Source organism: Pagrus major, chromosome 16 (genome assembly GCF_040436345.1).
Source record: "Pagrus major chromosome 16, Pma_NU_1.0".
NCBI classification, from domain to species: domain Eukaryota; kingdom Metazoa; phylum Chordata; class Actinopteri; order Spariformes; family Sparidae; genus Pagrus; species Pagrus major.
Window position 1 is genome coordinate 11,863,188 of NC_133230.1, and position 19,460 is coordinate 11,882,647.

At 38.4% G+C, this 19,460-nt stretch overlaps 1 protein-coding gene across 1 annotated transcript; it reads right to left on the reverse strand.

Annotated features, from left to right (window-relative positions):
• Positions 1 to 7,596: 7,596 nt before the first annotated feature.
• On the reverse strand, positions 7,597 to 18,343 carry LOC141010901 (T-cell differentiation antigen CD6-like). The gene is made up of 13 exons (XM_073484055.1): positions 18,268 to 18,343; positions 16,956 to 17,018; positions 14,263 to 14,544; positions 12,903 to 13,217; positions 12,014 to 12,325; positions 11,466 to 11,537; positions 10,810 to 10,947; positions 10,541 to 10,657; positions 10,221 to 10,343; positions 9,929 to 10,000; positions 8,975 to 9,136; positions 8,535 to 8,636; positions 7,597 to 8,447 (listed from the first exon to the last, which is right to left on the reverse strand). The coding sequence occupies exons 1-13, from the start codon at positions 18,317 to 18,319 to the stop codon at positions 8,365 to 8,367; spliced, it is 1,893 nt and encodes a 630-aa protein (XP_073340156.1). The 5' UTR covers positions 18,320 to 18,343; the 3' UTR covers positions 7,597 to 8,364.
• Between the last annotated feature and the right edge of the window lie 1,117 nt (positions 18,344 to 19,460).

Below are 19,460 nucleotides of genomic sequence, written 5' to 3' on the forward strand. Positions count from 1 at the left end.
TGCTGTAGATGCTTGTGAAGTCCACATACTTTAAAACAGTGCTTGCTGCGGGTGTCCAAGCATAATCAGCAGCTGTTGTAACACAAAGTACAGCTGAGGCTGATGGGAATGCTTTAGTTTTGGAAAAAATACAGTTATGACTGGCTGGTTCACTAAGCTATTGGTGAAGTTGTTGAATTTTCTTGGGACTTTGATTATTTTTTTGCACATTTTTTTTGGGTAATCCAACTTTTAACAAATAACTGCTCTTCTTTTGTTTCCTCTTCATCACAGTTTGCTTCTAGAGAACATCTGAAAACAACAAACATTGACCAAAATGCTTCACCAGGAGATTACATAAAATAGGAATTTCCAAATAAAAACACAATAATTTTAGTAAAAGACAAGAACAGATCAAAACTTAACACAAACAGCATTATACAAAATAGCAGAAAGAGAAAGAAAGAGTAGAACAATCTACAACTAATGATGTTCAGATCTCACCAGTCACCTGACCACCTGCCAGCACACCTGCACCTCATTTACCTTAATCAGCCTCTCTCTATATACATACCTGCCCTCGAACACAAGTCCTCTGTCAGGCTTCTTGTTGTGTTAATGTAGTTGTAGTGGTCAGACCTCGGTTCGGGTTTGTCAGTCTGTTGCTGATGTTTTCTCGACCTGTTCGGCCTACATGTTCTGCTTTGGGTCCACACAACATTATCTTAAATCTCTGACCTGGAACCACAGGAGGTTAAAAACTCAAATGAAAGTCTCACTTCTTCACCGTGATCCAACCTGAAGTCTAAACTGAAGTCTGCACAGCTCGGCCAGCTGCTCTCGGTAAACTTGACTTGACAGTTTTCTGGTTCAGGTTGGACGCTGGAGGGATTTTGACTGATGTCATGATTTCACCCGGCAACAACTGACATCAGCTCTTTGTTTTTGTGCAATGTATCGAACCGCTCACTGGCATTGCTTACCGGGACACATGAATGGAACTGGGCCATCATTAATGTTATGAGTAACACCTGTGCTTTTCCTGCACGGACAGGTCAAAATGTCTGCCGGGGAAAAGATGCTTTGTCAGAGTTCATGTTCAGAGCAGTTTGTTTAGCTGTTAACTTTATTTGTTTATATTTGTTCATCTCTTTTATTTGTTTGCAGTAAACCCTTCCTCTTTTTTTTTTCTTGAATCTGTCTTTTTTATGTATATTTCTGTTTTGGTAATTATTTTTGTTGGATCTTTTTTGTGACAAACAAAATAATCTTTTCAGATTCTATTTATTCAGTTAGATGTGCAGTTTCATTGTAACTTTTTATTTCAAACAATCAAGACCAAAAGCATTAACATTTAGTTTTAAAGTCAGGAAAGGCTGAATCTTTACATTTTTAAACAATACTGGAATCTGCTCAAAGGTTTCTAAAAGACAGGAAAAAATAGAGTAGGTGACATTAGTGTCCTAAATCCAAGACTGGATTATCAAATGAGCAGCAGGTAACTAAAAAAACTCAAGGGACCTCATTTATAAAAATGCTCTCAGATCTATACTTGTTGAATCTTGTCTTAAGATCATTTCTGATTGTGTGTGCTTCATTAAAGAATAAAATTCTTCAATCACATTTGTAATTTACGCACCTGTAACCTATAAATCTTAAATCAACTTAAATTGACACACCTGCCTTGCAAAATGCAAAATCCCCTCATATAATTCCAGCACAAATGGCCGTGAATGGCCTTGGACCAAAAGAGAAAATTCAAATTTTGGGAGATGAGATCGAAGCCAGGCAACACATTAGGTGGACTCAATAGTGGGTTGACAAACACAAAGTTTAAAATTGAGTTGCTGCTGCAATTGTTCATAGAGCTAAAAGTTGACCACAGGCTTGGATACATACAGTATGCATCCCAAACTGCAATACTGGAAGTCTTATAAAGTTTTATAAATGAGGCCCCAGAATTATTGTGTGTCGCAACCGATAATTAGTTTTGTGCAGAATCAACAAAAGTGGGCCCTGCATTATGACCTGATGGCATCAAAATCGATAGATCTTAATTTTGATCAATGGTTGTATTTAATCAAATGACCATAAATACATTTAAACATAAAACTCCTGCAGGATGATTCAACAAGGGGACCTACAGCAGATATCTTGTCATCAAATGCTTCAGAAATAGCCACAGGATCACTTTGATTGACCGGGATAATAAATGAATGAATCATTCCTGTGCAACACTGCTGCAAACATGTACAGTAAACCATCCTACAGTGTGGCCCGGGTCACAGTGTCCCACACACATTGTTTGTATCTGCAGGGTTTTGTTTCCATGCCTCCCCTGAAAGCTCTGCCGCAGGGAACAGCACACTGCAATCAGGCCTGGTTTATGGCAGCCAATCTGCCATTCACCAGAGACTAAGATTGATGACGCCTGTCCTGACTGACTGGTACTGAGAGCGAGATACCGCTGTCCGACATGCACCGCACACTCATAAACCTCCTTCCATCTGGTCGCAGACAAACAAGGAAATGTGTCCATAAATTCTTACTTTACTTGAGAAATTTTAAAGTTGGACAAGCAAAGAAGAAGAAAAACACGCAGTACTCTGAACCACCTCAGACTGGTGGTGTTTATCCCAGACAGCTGGAAACTCCTGCACATCCTCGTATGCTTCAGTCATGTTGCCCTTTTGACCCGCTGACCAGACTACTTACATTAACTGGACACAATGTATTCTCCCATGAAGGCAGCGTTAACCACCCTAGGCTCCCATTGACACTCAAACGGAAGTATTTTTACGGCCTCCAAGCACCACTGAACAAGTTTAAAGCAGCTTAATTGCAGCGTTGACCTGATTGGCAGCTACATGAATGTGTCTTGGTGGGGAAGAGGCCACAGACTGTTAACTGCAGCGAGGTGCTAAGAAGAAAAAAAGGTTAATGAGCTGAACGCTGCACAGCCAGGCCAGCTTTCAAGTTGGGATTCATTTCTTTATACAGACTTGTAAATGTGACTTATGAGAAATGTACGGCGGCCCTGAGGTGCACAAAACACAACAGCAATTCAGAAAACACACAAAAATGTTATCTGATTTTCTGAGACAGTAAAAGTCGCTGGTTCAAAGTTCACTGAATTTAGGTCATTAATGTCCAGTGAAATTTTATAACTTCCTTTACAGCAGCAGCTGAGCTGAGCACAAATCCATCAAAAACTTTCAAATCAGTCGAAGTATTTTATTTAGAATGAAGTATTGTTCTTAAATAAAGTTCTCAACTAATAATCAAATGAATCTTAAAGGTCCTATTTGGACAAGTTGGCTGCTAATTGCTCAAAAATCTATTTTTCTTACAAATAGGACCTTGAACTCAACTTGTGTTTTTTAAATTTTAAAAGAAAACACAGTTTGTCTGAGGTGTGACTAATATTTGAAATAAAAAAATATGTACCTCTGACTTGATAATTTCCAACAACAGAAAAAATAATCAGGGTTTTCTTTGACATAAAAATACTAGTTTGTCATCAATTTTACTCTATACACATACAATAATATGTTATGGTTGTGAACTTCTGTAAACTACTGTAACTAGTTGTTTGTGGTTGTTAATAACATTTATCTCCTTTGGATTTTGGATGTCATATGCTTATAATTTTATACAACTAACAATGCATGTTCCAACAGTTTTAAAGGTCCAGTGTGTAGGATTTAGGAGAATCTGTTGGCAGAAATAAAATATAATATTCATAATTATGTTTTTACTCATGTATAATCAGATGAAACGGTTTCGTTTTTGTTGTCATAGAACATCAAGGTTTGGTCAGCAGTACTTTATGGAGAAAGTTTTAATTTGACTTTGGTTTTATCCTTCACAAACAACAAAGACCTTTTCTGTTGCTTGTTATTTATTTTCTTTGTATTTATTTAGTTATTTTTTATTCAGTGAATGTGTTTTCTAAAACGTTGCTGCATTTTCTGGTTTGTTTTTGTTGTTTTCCCCCCAAAAAAATTGCGTTTTCAAATGTATTAATGTGTTTTGTAAAATAATGTGTTTTCATAAATGTCACGTTTTCTAAAATGTTGGCTTTTCTAATTCATTAATGTGTTGTCAGAAATGTTTTGTCTGTTACGTGTTTCATTTGGTGTTGTGTTTTGAACCTCAGGGCCACCGTACGCTGCTAATTAAGACTGATTATCACGTTCATTCTTCTCCAAAGACGTCAATTTAACAAGTGTTTTCTTCCAGAGTTTAAATATACCATCTGTGACTAACACTGCAAACTTCACACAACCAAACCATGAGATTCAAGCTCTTGTCTGGTACAGTAGTAACAGGAAATGAGGTAATGAGGGCCTCTCTGGGAGTGCACAGCATGGAGAGCGATGCACTGACCCGTGGCAACCCAGACAGGTCCACTGAACTTTAAAGGTGAATTGGATCAGGGCCCCTGCCCGGCCGCTCAGCCAAAAAGCTCCTGATGAGGGCTTAGCGGCGGCAGTGAAAGCAACCTAATGAGTGAGGAGTAATCAACACTATTACTGGGCCTCGCAAGTGCACCCAATCTTCAGCCTGTAAGGTCGTTTACAACCAAACTACAGGCTGATTCACTGTGAGAGTGACTAATCAGGAGAGGGGAATATTAGTGAATTAGTATAAATCTTAGCCATCGCACGGCCAAAGGAAAAAAGGCTTTGATTAATAAGCTGAGGGGGATTTTTCGCCCGGGTCTTTTACCATCTGGGGCTCTACCTAAACTGATGACCTCACTGCATTTCACTGGCTGCAGTCCATCCTGCAACATGTCCCTGGTAATCAAAGAGCAGTGCCAATACAAAGGCCAAGTCAAGAGCAAAACCTACAAGGTCACAGTGAAGCGAGACACTAATTAGACATGTTAGAGCATGTGGTTTTGCTTTTTCTTCTTATTGTTGTAATAGAACTTAAAGCCTAGTTTGAAGTATTTCTAATAGTCTTGTTAATAAACTGTATTTCAGCAATAGGTTATTCAATAATGTGATGTTTTATTCCTCAAATGATACATTATACATACAAACTGTACACACATACTTCAAGAAGAGAGTTTCTGAACAGAATCACAGTTGCTTTATTGAGGTGAAAGTGCATTTCTATTCACAAAATTAACAGCAAGTTCACAAAAAGAAAATAACAAATGTGGTCTTCGCTTCATATAACAGTAAAGCCAAAAAACTACCTCTTGATATTCTCAGAAAAACTGCAGGAATCAGGGCTTTTCTGACCACTAGAGGGCAGACGCAAGAAAACTCTTTGACATTTGTTACAACGCTGATACTTAGAAGTTGCGTTGGGTTACACAAAGGGTTCTATGTTCCCAGTGTCCTAGTTCTGCAAGGTCTTATGTTCCCAGGGTCCAATGTTCCCAGTGTCCTATGTCCCCATATTCCTATGTTCCTGAGGTGCTATGTTTTCCGGTTCCTATGTTTCTAGGGCCCTATGTTACCCAGATTTATATGGTACAGAAATGGGAACATGACAAAGGGTTCTATGTTCCTCACATCCTGTGGTCCCACCGACTTAATTAAGAATATGTTATTACTGTAAAACAATAGACATAAGAACTTTAAATGAAACACGTCTAGTCAACAGATTCCCCATTTACAGGTAAAAAAAGACCTGACCACACTCCTGTTGTTGCAATATTGTTCACATAAAGTTATACAGGAGGATGACAAACCCAAGCATAGTGCAGCAGCTGTAATTTCAGGTTCTAGTATGCGCTATATAATGTTTGCAGGCACGTACTGTCATCTCCAGGCATCTTTCAACAAACAGAGTTCAAAAGTTTAAACTCTGCCCGGATCAGTTGTCGGGACACTTTAAGCAACTTAGGGACTTAAGGAGCTGTAATCCTTTGTGTGTAACTGATTTAATGAACAAAGTAAAAACAGAGGGTTGATCTTCTAATCCCTCAAATACTGCGAGCTACTTGAAATACTGGTGCACCACATTTCTCCCCCTTGATGTTAATCAGGACTGTAAATCCACAGATTTTAAGATTCCGATTTATCAATCTTTGAGAGCAGAATGAAACAAAAGCAAACTGTTCGAGGAGGATCTGCAATATATCAAACTGCATACTTTTAGATGGAATCTCTGTTAAGTGTGTGTGTGTGTGTGTGTGTGTGTGTGTGTGTGTGTGTGTGTGTGTGTGTGTGTGTGTGTGTGTGTGTGTGTGTGTGTGTGTGTGTGTGCTGGACTCTCTGGCATGTGAAAGAGATTGAGTTTCATAAGGAGATCTGGTCGTTAATTCGCCTGTTTATCTCGATGCAGAGCTCTGGACTAAATTTGACTGTAATATATGATTCCCTCGGACACGTTTTATCTTCGCCGACTTCTCCGTCCACCTCCTCCTTTTTTCTACTCCGCTTCGCCCCCCCTTCCTCTCGCCTCCACACACACTTAACCTCCTACTCTTCCTTGCCAAATACCTTCCAGTCAAAAAACACCCTATTCTGCTGGTTATCAGTCTCATGCATCATCACTCCCACTTCTCACGCTGAAGCTAATCCATGTTCATCTGTGCATTCACCACTGCTATTAAAAGTTTTACAGGTGCTTTGAGGCAGTTTGTCATATTTACCTCCACAAAACAAGACATCACTTTGATTCAAGGCATCAGGAGGAAGCGTTGATGCTCTGCAGCTGCTGCAGATGTAATGGACCGAGAAGCGCCGTGCCAGGTCTGGCTTCAAACTGCTCTTTTGGTTTATGTTGATCAGGATCCAGAGTCCCCCTCAGTGCATTGTTTTGACTTCTCCCTCACTCAGTGTGTATGGGTGTTTGTCACAAAGCTTTACAGCCTGGAAAAGATGCCTTGGCAAACATTTTATGGCACTGCGAGTTTTTTTTTCTCTGTCAGGCACATAAACCTTTAGTTAATTACAAGCCTGTAGTGCCACCCTGTGGTGCAACTCAATAGTTTGATTACACAGGATGATTTGTTGCAAATATGAGCACATTGAATGCACTATATGGTCAAAAGTATGAGGACACATATGTTCATGTGTTTATATGGTTTGAACTGTGCACATTAGTTCCAATTAAGGAGAAAAATTATATTTTGGACCAGAGGTTTTCAAAGTCTAAAACTCGGACATATAATTATCTTGCCTTAATTTATTTATCATATCAGATTTAAAAAAGAAAAAAACAACACTGAGTCCAATAATTAGAAAAATGGGTTGTCTGAATCTGATTCTGAATCAATTCTGGATGCCTGGGGGATCATAATTAAGTTATGCGATGGCCTAATACTACTATTTGACAGAATTTCAGATTACAGATTTCAGATAATACATTTTTAAAAAGGTATTTATTAACATCTGACTTTAGGAAAGTAGGAAAAACTGTAAAATTCCCCAAAACTACTGTATCTTTGAAGTATCCTTATAACCAAAACACACACAGTTATGCTGTTAAAATTCCCTTTTGATAACTAATGTTATATTTTTCTAACTGAAGACTTTTATATCTTCACTGACTACTTACTGTATGTTTTGTGTCTCTTTGCCTGTCTCGTTTGAATATTTAATTTCAGGCACATTTAGTTTACTTGTGATAAAATGTGATAAAATTGCCCTGCCTTCGCTCGCCTTACAGCAGTGTACGACCTCACCAGTGTTCTTGTGGCTGAATGGGAGCCGATCAGGTCCCGAAAATTGTGGAAAGCCTTACTTAAAGGTGCACTATGTAATTTAAATATAAACAAAGTAAAACAGTATGAAATTGTGTCGTCCTTTAAGGTCAGTTTGTTTATTCAGTCATGAAAACAAAGAGAGTTTGTTTATTTAGCTTGTTTAGGCATCAAAAAAAAAAAATCAGTCAGTGAAGATCTTTCTCTTCTGATTAAAAATGTCTTTCCCAAAACTACACAGTGCATCTTTAACGAGTGGAGGCTGTTAAAGTAGCAGATGGTTTAAGAATAACCAACAATCAGTTTATGTGTCTTCATATTTTCAGCCATGCAGTGCACATCACAGCTAACGATACATAACTCAGTAGTTTGATTGTACTTAAATCCAAACATTAGCACAATATTTACAATACATACTTGTTATTGAAAACTGCTATGAGAACATCTTAGTTAAATATAACAAAATCTAAAACGGCGCACAGTACAACTGTTACAGCTTCTACTACATTCAGAGAACGCCAACACATACCGTAACTTCTAGGTTTGATGTTGAGGCTCCCGTTAGAGCCTATAAACCACCCAACGATGCTTCTCAGGTTTCCTCAGTCTAAACACGTCTTAAAGTTTCCTTTCAGTGCAGTTTTGCAACATTCTCTTCAGTCTGATTCTCTTTGTTCGTCTCTCTGTGGTGCTGAAGTTAAATCCTCTGTTCACCGTTAGGTGCCGATGTCATCGTAGTCATCATCAGATGAAGAATGCTGGTCGGGGCTCACAGGGGAGTAGATGTCATCTTCATTCCCTGATGATCGGACAGTAACAAAGATCAGCAAATGTTGTCGATCTTACTTTTCTTCATGTGTTACATCTGTTGCTGTAACATCTGTACCTGGATTGTGCATGTTTGTTGTTTGTCCAAAGAAAAATTGATCGTTGTCCCTTACAGGATCAAAAGCATCGTTGACAGCAGATGACTGGCTCGGTCCTGGCTCTGTAGATAGTGAGAGCAGAGGTCAGGTATTAATCTATCCCGTGAGAGCTTTTTGACACGTCAGTTTTCACATCTTTCTACGTAAAAAGAAGTGAAACGCAGAGCTTTAAGTCATAAGTGTGGGACTCTGAGCTACAACCAGCAATACACATGTTAGAATTGATATTCAAAATTGCCAAATTTATGGGAAATCACATGAATGGTGTGAATATTCCTGTCACTGTCTCTTTGAAGTAAAGAGCTGCTCATTGATCTTCATACAATTCATTTAAAAATTGTTGCACAGTCCCATCATTAATTTATGGTGAAGGTGAAGCAGGTGAGTGAAGTCAACTGACCGGGGTCGACCTTGACGTAGCCGTTTGTGTTTTCGTAGCATTCCCCAGAGGAGGTGCTGGAGCTGTCGAAGGAGTCCACTGAGATCTTTGACACTCGGGCATATTGAGCTTCCCCGTTGTAACTCGTGAAGGCTCCCATCAGATCATTTTTGGGTTCATTCCCTGAAAAATAAAATCAAAATAAGACATTAAAGACAAAGTATAATTTAACAAGCACAAATAAAGTGGACCTCTTGTAAAAGGTATAATATAATTTTATGGCTCAAAAAGTTTAACGCTTGAATAACGCCATCAATTTAAACCTTAAAGTAAACCCCTGCCACCTTTCTACCTTCAAACAGTGTTCTGGGGACTTTGTGTTCCTCTGAAAACAGCTTGTTGATTCAGTTATAAAAATAAATAATTCTGAGTTTTCTATCATTACCTCATTGATATTGTAAATATTAAAATTCGGACTTTGCATTTCTTCTCCAAAACGACACAGTGCCCCTTTAAGCATTTTGTGGCTTGGTGACTCAGTGGCTAAGATGCATTGTGGGTAATCTAGGAGCCACATTTTGAAAAGCAGTCCACTGGTCTAGCATTCAACTCCTATAACACTGCTGGACTCATCAAAATCGATACAGCAGAACCAGAGATCACCTTTCTCTCTCCATGCATTCATCTTCCTCGCTCCAACATTACCCACATGCAGCTCAGCACGAGGTAATTTATGAGACTACATGCGGCTTCTACTGGAGCCACAAAAGGCTTTACACGACTATATGCAGTAGTAATCCAATGAAACTCAAAAGAAGACATTTATACACCCCCAACACTCCTACACGTTGAAGCATTCAGAAAGTCCCAGCCATGATTAAAACTCCCTCTGATGGTTCCTGGAACATCATCTTGATCTGCAGGGTGTAAACCTCTTTCTCTTTGTAACATCTCTGCAAACTAACAGTGACTCACCTTCCTCACAGAGGGTGTCGAGACCTGAGGGCTGCATCAAAGGGTTCACATCTGTTCTGTACCTCTGAGAATCTGGATACAAAATGATGCACACGAAGCCTCGATTTAATCATCCTGCAAACATTCAGTGCATTGATCTGCACAGACTGCACACGCATACACACGACGTACAGTACAGCATCCTCAACCGCAAAATGCAGCAACACATCGAGAAAAACATCTCAAGAGGCAAAGATTGAGAAACACACAGGATTAAACAAAAATGGAGAGGAAATAAAAGAAGGTAGCTCACTCCGAAAGGTTGATAAAGGGACAGACGGCTCATTGCTTGGGTCAAACTGCTCATAGTCTGTATCTACTGACGTGCTGTCAACACTACTAAGCTGGGTCCAAAGATACCTGGGGTCGGAGGGGGCTTTTTGAGACAAACACACAAAAAGGACTTGGTGAGATGACTATATATTCTGTAGATGCTGCACAAGCGTGAAACTTTCTCATCACTGAATTCAAATACATATATTTGCAGGGTATAAAGAAAGAAAAGAGTTGTGTTAGTATTAAATTCTGCTCACACATCCAGTTTTTTATCTATAATATTCTTCAGGCACTGACCGTCCGTCTGCGGTGTCGTAGTCTTGACACTGATGAGGTTGACATTGTCCGGGTGGCTGTTGTGGTGATGTTCAGAGGACTGTCGTGGGGTGGAGCGCGTCTGATGGAGCAAGAGCGCTGTGGACATAATTACCAAGATGTAGATTATTATTATGTGTCTGGAGTGTCTGCTGTCTAATAAAGACATCTGCTGAAGGATTTTTTTTTATCTTAACAAAGATTGACTATCTAGATGAAAGGAGTGAGACTGAAGTGAGGAGAAAACCAACCGTGTCTTCTTCTGTAATGGCAGCAGAGCACCGTGTTTGTGATGAGAAACACGAGGAGCAGCAGACAAACAGTGATGGTGCCGAGAAGCTCTACAGACGGTAAGGAGAAGCCTTCAGGCGGGCCGAGTGCGGGTGCATCTTCAGAAGAAAGAATACACATCGTCATCTGGTAGTTGTTTCAAGACTAGATCTAGTTACATCATATTCAAGAGAAGGCCGACATCTCTACGGCCGATATCTCCAAAACTTTTTAACTCACACCAAAGCAACCTAGGATAAATAGCAGGGTAGAGGAAAAATATGTATTTTTGATTTGGGGGTGAACTGTACGGAAGCACATTGCTGCCAAACCAGAAAAAGTAATCACTATAAGACAAAAATGTTATTGTTATAACACGACATTTTCACGTCATATGAAGGTATTATATATATTATAACAGTATAAGTTATCATGTTAAGTATTATATTGTTATATAAGAAAAGTTTCTTGTCATAACTTGTTTGTACATCGTAATAACGTAAAAATATCTTGTTATACAAATAACATTTCAATGTTTTAACATGACAGTTTGAGCCAAAGAATATTTAAAGTAATGTGTATAAATATAATGTAATATGTGTCTGTTTTTGTCAGAAAACAAAATTAAAATATTTACCAGTCGTCCAGCTGATCGGCACAGTTGCGTTAGCTGTGGTGGCTGTGGTGACTTCAGGAAACCCGAGGGAACCTGCAGGACAAAAATAACTTGATTTTTTTTTCAGTTTAACAGTTAAAGGAATTAAAGAATCAAATGTTCACCTGGTTTATCTATATGAGCAAAATGAGCTCAGAATTAACTGAATATTTCTAGAATGATATGATTTTGTAAATACTGAACAGCAACCCAGAAAATACAGAAAGATTGAGGTTGGGAATTAAATGTTGTAAGTTTTTTTCTGTGACATTATATCACTGTGATTAAAAGGCATCTGGAAATTATCAGATATTTGTGTTAAGCATGTAAAATGTGTCACTTGTATTGAAAGGATATTATTTTATAGCATTAGCTGGAAACAAGGTAATTATATCTTTTGAATTAACAAAAAAAGAGCTTCTTTTCCCTAATTTTGCACATAAAAGTATAATAGTAAAAAAGGATTTATTTAATATTTCAGTCAAACCATTTTCACATGTCCACATGTGCATAAAAACTGTGTCACTCACCATTACAGATGACACCAGATGCTTTGGATGACGCGCACAGATGTGTTTTATTGGCTCTCTCAGCGCACTGCCACAGACTCTGCTCGTTTTGATAGCACATATAGAACCACAGTGTGCCGTTGTTGTGAAGGAGAGGAGGAACAAACTGGGAATATTGTATCGGCTCGCCACACTGCAGCATGGAGCACGCTCTGGAGGCCATGTCTTTGTTCCAGCAGTTATCACACACCGTCCCCCAGCTGCCATTACGGTGGACTTCCACTTTACCAGCGCAGCGGTCCAGACCTCCAGTCAGTCTCATTGCTCTCATCTCTGCATAGAGACACAAGAGAAATACGAACTGTGAAACTAGAGGAACAACAATGCATTTTCTGTTGCAGATGCTGCGGTTTGACTGATTATCAGATTCAGTGGGGTTTTTTTTGGTTTTTTATCTGATGCTGATGAAATAAATTAATTTATAAATCTGCTTCTTTCGCTCTGATGCAGCATGTAATCTGGCTAAATAGCTCCAGAAAGCTAGTTAGTGGATTTAAGATTTATTTGTCAAACTTTTGTTTTCAAGGTCAATGAATTAACTTTCTTGCCCAGATTTTGTCATTTTATTATTTTATATATCTATTAGGGACGCATGTTATGGATTTTTTCAGCCAATACCGATAACTGATAATTACCTGCTTTAATTACACTTTTTTTGTTTTTTATAAAGTTACTAAATTGTAGTATACGCACACCTGAGGGTAACAAAGGCTAAGATGTAGTGAGCAAAGAGGATGATTTAATAATAATGAAATAATGCCAATATCGGGCCGATAATTTCATCATGCATCCCTAATGTCTACTCATGTTTCTGTTAAGTATGAATATGTTTGTTGAACTGGACTGTGACCTGAACAGACGACACCAGCATCCTCTTTGTGTCCGCAGTCGGACTCGTCCTCTGCCGCCGGACAGGCCCACAGGTTCTTCTCCTTGCCCGTACAGTTCAGCTCGTCCAGGTGGACCGGTCCTCTGCCCGGAGGGAAGGAGCCATCCTGTCCCGACACACTGAGGGCGTAACCACAGCCGAGCTGGGCGCACACCACGTCAGCATCCCGCAGGTCCCACTGGTCGTCACACACCGTGCCCCATCTCCCATTTCCCCACAGCTCCACCCGTCCGGCACAGCGGTCCGAACCTCCTGCCAGCCGCACAACCTGGTGATCTGAGGACATCATCATGGTGTCAGTTTATCTGCTTATGATGACAGGCAGGGGTAGCCTTAAAAATAGTTTTATGGGAGGTTATTCAATAATATTTACAGTAATAGCACACCAAATTTGAAAACAATATCAATATCTTCTTTCCAGTAAAAAGTCCAAAATAATGGACAAAATTACCAATTTGCAAGGTTTGATATGAATGTCTCTCTTCTGTTGACCAATGTCTAGGAACATCCAAAATCAGGCATTATCTACTTATTTCCTTCTTTTGTATGAGGAACTGAGACTGCCATGTTATAAAGTTTAAAATGTGAGGTTAACTCCAGACTAGTTTTTTTGTTGTTTATTAAAAAAGGGGGGAAAAAATGGTATGTAGGCCTAATATGTTGGCAACAGGATGGTTTTGTTTGCCCCAAAAATGATTAACTTCAAAAGGCCTGAAACACAGAAGACAGTCCCACTTTACACTTTAAATTAAAATACTAAAATTAATTGTTCAATGGATATTAAATAATTTTAACTGTAACTATAATTTTGGGAGTTAATTGTGGCACTTGGTATTTATATGAAGGGTTTATGTGTGCTGTCACATTTGCCACCATAGACATGTGAAAGCAGAAATGGTGCCAGGCTGCCAACCTGATCGGTACAGTTTTTACTGGGAAATGTTAATGTTAAAAAAAACAGCTTCTATGGAACCTGTCTCCACACTCATAGTTTCATTATGACGTAGCCATTACATTGTGAAATCAACATTTGATTCACAATGATACGTTGATAAAGCTGTAATCTAGCTCTTCTCTCTACATCCTGTAGGTTCTCCTCTTTTACCAATATTATATTGTCTTGTTATGCTCACTTAATGTGATAAATTAGGGAGAAATAAAAGCTGTTATTTAAAGATTAATGCTTGTGTTGAACAAAATAAAATACCTTACAGTTTCTTCTCAAAGCCATCTGTGCAAAGTTCTCAAGTTCAGCTTTAATACTTTAAAAAACAAACAGATTTAACAATGATTATAAGACATACGAGAGTAAAAACCTTACCACAAACTGCTTCAGCAACCACTGTGCAGCCATCTCCCGCGCTCTGTGAACAGTTCTGCAAACGACCATCTTGGTACAAGCAGTCGTGGAAGCAGGTGGTATTCGAAAGTGGGCTGGCTTTCTTCAGATTATAGACGCTGCCGCAGTCAAGATCCTGACAGATCTGTTCAACCAGCGCATCTGCAGAGTCTGCTGCTAATGGCACCACTTCACTGCTCCTGTTTCCAGGCATCCTGAGCGTGAAGCTGCATTTACCGCCTTGTCTGTGAACGTAAGGGTCACCTGAGGACGAGCAGAGGCAGAAACACAAAATGATTTATGTGATGATTACGCCAGCAAAACTCAAGGGCAGGTGTCAATTCTTGCTCCCTGGAAACCTTAAAGGGACACACAGTAGTTTTGGAGAAGAAATTTAAAATAACAGTCCGCCAAACATAAACAAAGTTAATCAACCATGAAAAGACCACATACTTTCTCACTTCCCTCTCCTGTCTGTCTGTGGCACTCAAAGTCTACTGTGTTCTACTGAAGACATAAATCTTTAAAAACAGGTCACAAATCACGGTTTTATTTTTTATTTTTTTAATAAAGCTCAGCTATTTCCCATACAGCTTCTTAAGCTATTGTTATTCAAACAAGTGAAAATAGCGCATTTGTTGGGGACTATTTTCAGCTGCGAATTAATACACATTTGGGGCTTAGTGAGTTCTTACACACAAAGACAGATGTTTGTCTTTGTGGTTAGGGTTACTAACAGTAGGGTTAGGGCTACTAATGGTAGTAACACCCTCAAGTCTATAAAAGCTAGCCAACACACTGCGTCAAACACATCTAACCATGTACTGAACAAGTTTCTCATTTAAAGAGTAACCACTGACCACACGTCTGATTTTGATGTTTAAGCACGTGAATCCGGGCAGTGTGGTGAAATGTGAAAAGAGAAAAAAACACCACATCACAAATAAATGACTCACTCACAGATACCAGACAGCTAAGTCGACCTGATTCACATCAAGATCCATGCATTATTCTGAAAATGTTCGAAAAAGGCCCGATCTCACAAGGTTAAAGAGAGTTAGGAAAACATCTTGTATTTGTCCCTTTATCTGGATCCACACCAAAAGTTATTGAGGTCTGTTCTGAGCCGAGACACATCATTTACCCAAGTTTAGTTTAGTAGTTTTTGTGTAATCCTGCTGACAAACCAACAGACAAACAGACACGGGTGAAAACATAACCTCCTTGGAGTACTAAGAGCTAAAACTGGATCAAAGGCCACTTTAAAGTAACATAAAGTTTTTCCTTTTAAATACTTTGTCAACACTACTTATTATTACTATGTACTATGCTTCTTTCAGGGTTTTGAATAGAAAATAATTCTACAGTATGCTTCAGGTAAAAATGTGTTTCTTTATCCATGTAAATTATATGACGTGAAATACTTAAAAAAAAAAAAAATACATATATATATATATATATATATATATATATATATATATATATATATAGCATTAAGTACACTGTAATTTTTAAAAGTTGACTTTACTTGTAAGAGCTAAAAAGTTTTAAAATTATTAGTCTACTTTAATTGGTAACTTTGAGATAATCGGTTTCCCTGATTTTTTTTAAGTACGATCACTTTGTCAGATTTTACAATGATTCTACCACAACGATAATTAAACATCTACATTTACAATTCAATAACTACTTATTTTTTATTTAAATAAAATACATTTAAAACATGGAGGAAGACTTGTGACCAAAAGAAAAAATGGCATTAATAATTTTATTTATTTAACGGGCTAGAAACATCAAAAAAATAAAATTACAGCAATGTGTCACCTTGCTTCGACCTGGATCATTTATTTATTTTTATTTTGTTCATTAGTCTTCCTCTTTTTTTATGACACATATACCAGTAGCGCTCCTGTTACCTCTTTCTCTCACATAATATAACTTTATTTTTTATATGTTGTTGTACTGATTATCTGCTGCAGACATTCTCGGGTATTTGGGTTGTTGTAATGAGCGACTGAACCTGATTAGTTCAGCAACATTAAGCACTTTCTGTATGTATAAATGGGGCAGCAAGTGTTTGTGGTGGTGGTGCTGCGGTTAATACGTACATCACACAATCATCTTTCTCTCTTCACCCATATTTCATGTTTAAACTATACAATAAATGTGAAACAATTTACTGTATTTTTCCTCTGTTTGTGTAAGTGTAAACTCCCAGAGAAATACAGTATATTTGATTATTACCGTTGGCATTATTATACTTAAGATTAGACTACAAGATTTCAATGATTCTGAATGTAAATGTATGTTTCTGTGATAACATTTTGCTGGTGAGGCTGCAGATGAGTACAAAGCCACACCGAACTAGCAGCACAGGGTCGCTTGCAGAGCAAACCAGAGTCTGTGTGGGAGAACGCTTCTTCACTGTCTCAATGTTTGGTTTGCACCTGCAAATTTTCACCAAGATGTGTTTCACAAGCAGGTCACCCCACATCCTGTGACAGTGAGAGGAGGAAATTTATACATCGTCTGCATAAAGTGTTTATCCTGGTTCTGGACAAGAAGTAAAGTACAAAACTCTGCTTTAACTGTGTGTTTGGGTACGTGTGTGAGAGAATAAGAGAGACAGATTATCTTCCTGAATAATTTGCACTGCAGAAAAACATTTAACTTACTGTTGAATTCCTCCTCCTCTGCTGTCACCGGGGCATCAGTTGGAGTGGATGTGTTTTGCCAGGCTGAAATGAAGATGGAAAAGACAGTGTGAACGTAAAACCTACACAGGCCAGCACAAACACAAAACACACGCCACATCAAACACAGCAGGACTTTTGAAGAGTAACCACTTGACCAAGTATTGTGTATTGTGTTGAATATTGTGTTTCAGCACGTGGATGTTGTGCAGTGTGGGTGTGACACCACCAATAAATTCATTTACTGTGTTTAATCTTCCAAATTATATCTTACACGACATTTATCTTCTCCGTATAGAACTCAGTTGTGAGTCTGTCGATACACCAACTTCATGTTTTCTACTTTTAAGCACCCAAACAATATATTGTATTGTACTTTTTTTTTTCTAAAATACACTGAATTAGGTAAATCAAACTTCACAATACTTTTGCCAGAAGTTAAAAATATTTCTGCCCCTCAAATAGCAGTGTGTTCTTTAATCATGTTAAATTTACGGTGTGGCTTAATTTTCGAGTGGCAAAAATTGGGGGCATGCCCTTATTTCTAATGATGCACAAAAAACAAAATACTGAATATATACACACAAAAAGGATTATCAAGAAAACAGTTAAAGACAGTTACATTCAGGAATGGATTATTTTCTAGTAATGGTTTTAAACTGACCTTGTGTTAAGTTTTAAATATGTTCTTTGAAATGTTGCGAGTGTGTGCAGCACAAAGACTAAAAGCAGTTTACCCAAATTAATTGTCTGCACTTGGAGCATTTGCCAAGTCAATATTGACAACGGGACTAGTTTAATAAGGACGTTATGGCTGTATGATGGCAAGTTTCCATTAAAAACAGAAGCCTGTCTTACAGGTAAAGACGCCCACACAACCTTTTCATACAAGATGAAAAGATTAAACTAGAAAGACAACACCTACAGGATAATAAATCAGAAGAAAATACCAGCTTCTATAATTTCTCTTCACTGACAACAATGACCTTCTTTCATTGTTTTATGGTTTCATTTAAAAATAATAATAACGTGTATTAGAGGCTGTCTTTAAGCTACAGTTTAGGATAAACTGGATCCAGTTTAAGTGAGAGTCACTAATTTTGTTAACAAATTTGGAAAAATTGCACTAAATATAGTTATTAATTTATATAGCAAAAAAAATCTATTATTGTCTCAGCTACAGCCTGTTTCAATAAAGATAATAATAATGAACTCACAGCAGAACAGACAGTTTCTGAATATCTTTTAAATAACTTTCATAAAGTTTATAAATGTATACATCTGTTCACCTTACCTTGACAAAGACAGCTAAGTTGGACAATCAAAATGCATTTCATCAGCTTCATGTTGTAGACGGTAAAGGGAAACAGCTTCTGTTGTCTCTGCTCAAATAGAAACTCTCACTGTGTCGTTTAGGACATCTATCTGCTGCAGAGCCCGTCTGCAGAAATGAGCTGCTTCCTCTTTTGTTCCCTCGATATGAGATTGACAGAACTTCCCATTTACGCATCATGACAGGAAGTGAAGTCCATGGCTTTGTCGCTCTGACACATTCATATGAGGACTAAAAACACACACATGATGCTGAACCCTTCCCCTGACTTAGGCCACTAAATTGCCAAAGTAGCTTAATCCATAATCAATTAGCAGGAGCACCAATCAATTATTTCATTGCATCCAGTGATGGAATGTAACTAAGTACATTTACTCAAGTACTGTACTTCAGTAAAATTTTGAGGTTCTTGTACTTTACTTTTCCATTTTCTGCCACTTTATACTTCAGCTCCACTACATTTTGGAGGCAAATACTGTACTTTCTACTCCACTACATTTATTAGGTAACTTAAGTCACATGTGTTTTTAAGGACGACTGCAACTCCCCTCCAGTTACTGAAGAAGAATGAGTGAAACGTCTTCAAGAAACTGAAACACATCCAGTTGTCTACCATAAAGCACCTATAAGAAATGCTTTCTTTAAGGGTACTTTAATTCATACATGTGTTTAACTATACTACTTAAAAACAGTGCACTTTAATGTTCGTTCATTTTAAACTGCACGTACTTTTTAAAACATACGTCTACCGTCTTTTCTATGTAAGAAATAATTTTAAAAAATGAATGATTTGACAGTAATGTGGAAGTATTCAAACAAAGTGCATTAGCCTTCCTGAGACCAGCTGGGGGCGACATTAGCCTGTTTCAAGTGTGTGGCGTTGCATCTTCTGTCCAACGCTTTCTGAGGAGGGTATCGTAAAAACACATTTAGCTGTTTCATTTGCATTTAGGGAACACGTAAAGTGTTTCACGTGAACATGAACGCACTTTATTCCCTTTAATGCCTGAGGAGAGCAGGCTGGTGCGACCCCTCCGGCGGTGACAGCTGACAGCTCCCTGCTTTGTTTACACCCTGGTCCGGGAGCACGCGCTCAACTCAACTCTCCCTCCTATTGGCTGTCCCGCTCTGTAGCTCCGCCCACCACAGGCAAA